General features: G+C 48.4%; 1 protein-coding gene across 7 annotated transcripts in view; it reads right to left on the reverse strand.

Moving 5' to 3' along the window:
* Nucleotides 1–5328, reverse strand: part of pcdh19 (protocadherin 19) — a 54047-nt gene extending 48719 nt beyond the window's left edge. For 2 of the 7 annotated variants that reach the window (XM_084010087.1, XM_084010085.1), the window contains exon 1: nucleotides 2083–5313. In XM_084010087.1, coding sequence (XP_083866213.1) covers nucleotides 2083–4229 — 2147 coding nt within the window. In that variant the 5' untranslated portion in view covers nucleotides 4230–5313. Of the gene's footprint in view, nucleotides 1–2082 lie in introns of all 7 variants that reach the window. The other 5 variants (XM_084010088.1, XM_084010090.1, XM_084010089.1 and 2 more) reach the window with 5 other exon arrangements.
* Between the last annotated feature and the right edge of the window lie 672 nt (nucleotides 5329–6000).

Here is a 6000-nt window from a genome sequence, read left to right on the forward strand (position 1 = left end):
TCATATTCAAAGCACACAGCCCACACTAATTCCATTTTTTTTTCTCCCTTTCATTATCAAGCGAAGCCCACTAGCTGCAAGAGCTGCAGATTCAAATTCATTTAGCTGCTCTCAGCGGCTGCTGCAAACTTGAACCGAGTATTTTGACTTTAATAAGAGCAAATGAGCAACACAGCCATGTTTTATCAAAGGATCCTCCGACTGGAAGGAAATAGCCATTCTTCGCACAGCCTTACAGCTTTCCACAGGAGAACAGATGCTACATTCTCGATAGTGATGACTACAAACTACACTAAACATATTCCATATCATTTGTGATGTTTTTTACCATCTGCATCGCTTCAAACTCCAGAGGAGACCATTTGTAACCTTTACGGCGTGGAACATATGGTTTATATTCTAAGCCCACAACAAAACTATAGTTACCCATGAAATTGCAATAACTGGAACGTCTCCCTGTTTCTTGAACGGCTCTGCCCCCACTGGCCTCGCTGCATCTCTAATCCTCCGTCGCTTTTAAAATCACGCTGGCTAAGACGCACCACTGTAGTTTGTCTTTTTCATTTTCCCGTTAGATTGCATCTTCAAAACAGCTCCCTCCCCCATTCCGCTCCCCTTTGATGCAGAGGAAAAAGAAAAGCAGCCGCAAGAGTGGAAAATACTCCGTCTCTTTTTCATTTATCATTTTAACATGTTGTCTCTCTGCTCTGTGCCCAAATTGAAATCTGGGAGGGGAAATCTTCCGAGTCAGACAGCCTGACAGAGGACAAGCAATAAATTGGAGATAACTGCTCCTCATATTCGAGGTGGCGACTGAGAAGCAGAACACATCAGTGCTGATTAAAGCTCCCAGCAGGGAGAGTGGCTCACACTAGGAGAGCAAGGCACCGAGAGCAGTTTTGAATTAGGAATTTGTAGTTTTCTATCACTGTTTCTTCTCTGAACAAAATGTGTAACGGACGTGGAAGATGTGATACTGCATAAAGAAGCTGTTGTGATCAAGATGGCAACACACCACATCAGGTTAGAATAAAACCCATTTGGAGTACTTCATGGTGCTCCATGAGAGGAGGTGTGGGTTCTTTCTTTTAACAGCATTAAAGTAACAGGAGAAAAATGTTGAAAGGCAGATTAAAGTGGTGACAATTTGAATGCAAACGGTACATGACACAATGCAATTCCTATATAGAGAAATACAAATATAGAAAATACTGGGCGAGTTTTGAGAATATTTTTTTTCGTGACTACATGCTCGAAAAAAAAAAATGCCCAAAGTTAACTTCGAATTAAGAAAATTATGTTTGGAGCAAAATATGCTTCAGGTTAAATTCTCAAATCCAATCTATATGTAAATTTACAGTGTGGCACAGGGAAATCAAAGCCAGAGTTGATGTTCAGATTGATGAACAAAACAGAATGTTCAATACACAAGGTCCAGGAAATAATAATCTGCTCCTTTCCAGGGAAGCTGGGTAAATAGTTAAAGATGATGCGATTCACACGATTTATTTTATCATCCACATTTTGGCATTTCGGTTGTTTTAATGTCATTTTACTCCTCCAGATATCACTCGGTGCAGAAGAAAGCACAGGCAAATCCGAGTGATCCTAGAGGACTGTCCATAATCACACTGGATTAAAGCTTGATGACAGCCAATCAGCCATGGTGGACGTTAAATAATAAATGTCTGGGACTGCTATTGAACCAGCGGGACGCTAATTGTCCGGCAACACACCCGCAAATTGAACATGACAGTTGAACCGTCGTATTTATGAGTCAATTGGTTACAATGGGAGGATTAAAACAATCAATCACGTTTCGTGAACGCGGGGCGGTGGGCCTCGGCAGAACGGCTCTGATTTAAACCGGTGGGAGTTACAATCTACCTCCGTTTCAGCTGCGGGGGGAAAGAGAGGAGGGGGGGGAGCTGCAGTCCTCACACTCGGGCCTCTACATGCTGCATGACAAAAGCGATGCACTCACAACTCGCAGTAACAGACACGCGCACGGGCACGCGCTCACACACACACACACACACACACACACACACACACACACACACACACACACGGAGTTAGTACCTGCAGTTGTACGTCCGGATCTCCTTGTTATCCCTCTTGCACTTGACCGCCACAAATATCATGGTGACGAAGAGGATGGCGGCGATGGAGCCCAGGGCGATGATGAAGATGAGGGACAGGTTGACGGGCCCGATGGGCTCCTGCGCGTTCAGGTCTGGCGAGAGGTACACCACGATGTAGGCCGAGGCGGACAGGGAGGGCTTGCCGTGGTCCCTCGCCACCACCGTGATCTCGTAGGTGGACTTGGTGTTCTCCCCGAACATCCTGGTGGAGCGCACCTCGCCGTTCACCTGGTCGATCTCGAAGAAAGCCCGGTCCCCCTCCGAGATGGTGTAGGTGAGGCGGCCGTTCTCCCCCTCGTCGTAGTCGTCCGCTTTCACCTGGGTCACCATGTAGCCCACCCCGGCGTTCCTGGGGATGGAGACCTCCGCGGTGCCGTTGACGAGTGGCGGGTTCGTCATGACGGGCGTGTTGTCGTTCACGTCCAGGACGACGATGCGCACCGTGGCGTTGCTCGACAGGGACGGGTTGCCGTTGTCTCGGGCCAAAACTTTGAAATCGAAAGTCCTGGTGTACTCGTGGTCGAACGATCTCATGGAGTAAATGCGGCCTGATGGGTTTATGCTGACGTACGTGTTTACATCCATGTGCTTAATCTCACCGGGGACTATGGAGTAGGAAACGGTGCCATTCATGCCCAGGTCCGGGTCTTCTGCTGACACCGCCAGCAGACAGGAGCCGGGCAGATTGTTCTCCATCACCATCTCTTGATAGTGTGGCTTAATAAAGTGGGGAGGGTTGTCATTCTCGTCTGTGACTTTGACCACCAGAGACTTTGTGGCGCGTAAAGGAGGCATGCCACTGTCCTCCGCTTGGATGGTCAGGTTGTATGTGTCCTTCTGCTCTCTGTCCAGCCGGCCGTCCACCAGGATGGTGGAGAAGCTCTCGTACTCTTGGAGCCTGAACGGCACGTTGCCTTGCAGCCGGCACTGCACTTTGCCGTTCGCCCCAGAATCCTTATCCGAGACCCGCACCAGCGCGATCACGTACCCGCGCTGCGCGTTCTCGCTCACTTCCACCATCTCCGTGTTCAGCGAGAGTAAGCTGATGACAGGTGGGTTATCGTTGGTGTCCATCACGTTCACCGTGACTTTGCAGTGCGCCGGGATGGAGTTGGGACCCAGGTCTTTGGCCTGCACGTCGATCTCGTATATCTGCGCCGTCTCGTAATCCAACACGCCGTTGACGGTGATGATGCCGCTCCTGGGGTCAATTTTGAACGCGTCCCTCGTTTTCTCGGTGACGTAACTGTTGAACGAGTACACAACCTCTCCGTTGGTGCCCTCGTCGGGATCCGTGGCATTCAAGTCTACGACTAATGTGTTGATGGGCGAATTCTCCATGACATTGACAGTGTACACTGGCTCGTCAAACACGGGGTTGTTGTCATTCGAATCAATTACCTTGATGTTTAACTGGACCGCGCCTATCTTAGGAGGGTCTCCTCCATCTTCGGCGCTGATTTCATAGGAATAGTGGGACTGTGTCTCCCTGTCCAGCGATTTTTGCACAACGAGCTCAGCAATTTTTGACCCATCCCCTCGGGTCTTTATTTCCAGTCCAAAAAGCTCGTTTGGAGTGATGGAATATGATTGCACTCCAAATATCCCCGAGTCCGGATCGCTTGCCCCCTCTAGGGGGAACCTGGTACCAGGGGAGGCGTTCTCGGAGATTTCAATGTCAATGTGGCTCGTCGGGAACCGGGGCGCGTTGTCGTTCAAATCCTCAATTTCAACTTTGATCACACAGATCTCCATGGAGTTTGACATCACTTCTAGGGAAATGATGCACTTCGGGTTCTGTCGACAGACTACGTCCCGGTCTATTTTCATTTGGGTTGTAAGGATCCCGGCTGGACTGAGTTCGACCCATCGTGGTTCCGAATTGGAAATCACCCTCAAGTATGGGGGCTGCAGAGCGATCTGAAATCCTTGCTTTAGCGCGTCCTTTGTCACGTTTCCAATTACTGACCCGGGCTTCATCTCCTCGTTTATTCCATACTTCAGGTTGATGACAGCCTCAGCCGCGACCCAAAATAAGAGGAACACGGCGAGGGATTGCATTAATTCCATCTCCTTGGTTTGCATTGTACCTGTTGAGTTCGTCTCGACCCTAATAAAGACCTCGCTAATTACGCACGAGGATGCGTAAGAGAAACCCGGGGGGAGAAATGTTCCGAGCGAATCATCTCATTCAAATGTCCAGAAAAAAAAAGTCTTTGGCTGACGAAAAAGCTCTCGTGTATGCAAATTAGATCATTGGCGTTAAAAAAAAAAAAAGCTAGAATGATAACAAAAGTGCCTTTAGTCTTATTGGACTCTTCTCAGGCAGAGCACATCCTCGGGTCTACTGCAGCGGGCGAAACGTTGGGGACGACCGATCTGTGAAACCATGCTGAATCTTCTCACAACAGTGATTTAGTCGTGTAAATCCGAGCGGCTCTCCTCAAGCGGCAAACTGGTCTCACACACGACTCGTGCGATGAACTGTCCATTTTCAAGTGGGCTGGAGAGGAGGAGGGAGAGGGGGAAAAAAGATGTTACGGACCGCATAAATGAGAATTCCCGTGAGCAAGTCCAGCAAATGTTAAATCTTCCGTGCAGATGAAGGATTTGGGGGCTGTTAAAGTCTCCGCCTCGGTGCCAGCAAATACTTAAGTCGCATTTTGGATCAACATCTTGTTCTGTGTGACATGTTACAAGCAATGATCAAATCTCCTCTTCGGCTGCGTGCTTTCAAACTACACAGCTGATGGAAAAAAAAAAGATAAAAGAAGAAGAAGAAGCAAAAAGCATCTGCAGTCACAAAATTATTCAACAGCTTAAGTCCGGTTATCTTTGTGCCTAAAGAATATGGGTGCGATTGCAGGAATGTCACATCACATCACCGAAGTCCCGATTACATTTTCTTTTTTTTTAATTATTATTATTTCCAGCAGATTTTGTCTTTCATCCCGTCCGAGAGTCTTGAAGCTTTTACTTACTAATTAATTTCCTCGTATCTCACTTGGAAAAAAGAAAGATCCCGATAATTAGTCCATGCAACACACACACAGGGAAAAAAATCCGTTGAAAATGTAGCCAAAAGCCAGTGGGGAGGAAACGATGCCTATATGTACAAAACGCATATCATGTTGGGCTGCAGCAAAGTGGAATCACGGCAGCCTATATCCAGCCTGGTTGGGGCAGAAGGGAACGAGGGGGGGAAAAAAGAAAAAGAAATCGCCACTCGTTGCCAGTAGGCTGTCTAGTTGACTCCAACAAGCGCTCCTCTCGCTTCACTGGGGCACACTGGCGGACGCGCAGCTCCGAGCCGTGCGCTCAGTCTCAGGACCTGCAATCCCCTCAGCCAATCAGGGGTTACACGGGAGGGCTGGAGCTGCTGGTGGGTGGGGCAAAGTACAGCTATGAAACACGGCCCGGCTACCTGTTCCCCTGCAGTCCGACGACTCGACGGGCAATTACAGCGCACAAGTTGCAACGCGGAGCTGCGCGGCCTATTAGATGATCGTTAGAGCACAGGTTCCAAAAGTGAGGTCTGGGGACCCGCGGGGGTCTTTGACGGTGATGTCATGGGTAGGCTACTACAAAAAAAAAAAGAGTAACAGACTAATTTCTCCCAGCGGAGGCACAGAAGAGATGCAACAGATAACGTTTAACAGATTTTTCCTCGTTTTCTCTCACAGTGGCCAAATGGGCAATCATTTGTAAAAAAAAAAAAAAAAAGTACATTTTACCACACGGATTTTCTAACTGTGGACCCCGGATGTTACTGTGGACTTGTATGGATCTGCTTGACCCCGAGTGACGTGTCAAAGTTTGGTAACCTCTGTGCCAAAGCAGATATCATCACTGACGG

This window comes from Eutrigla gurnardus, assembly GCF_963514095.1.
Source record: "Eutrigla gurnardus genome assembly, chromosome: 5".
Taxonomy (NCBI): Eukaryota; Metazoa; Chordata; class Actinopteri; order Perciformes; family Triglidae; genus Eutrigla; species Eutrigla gurnardus.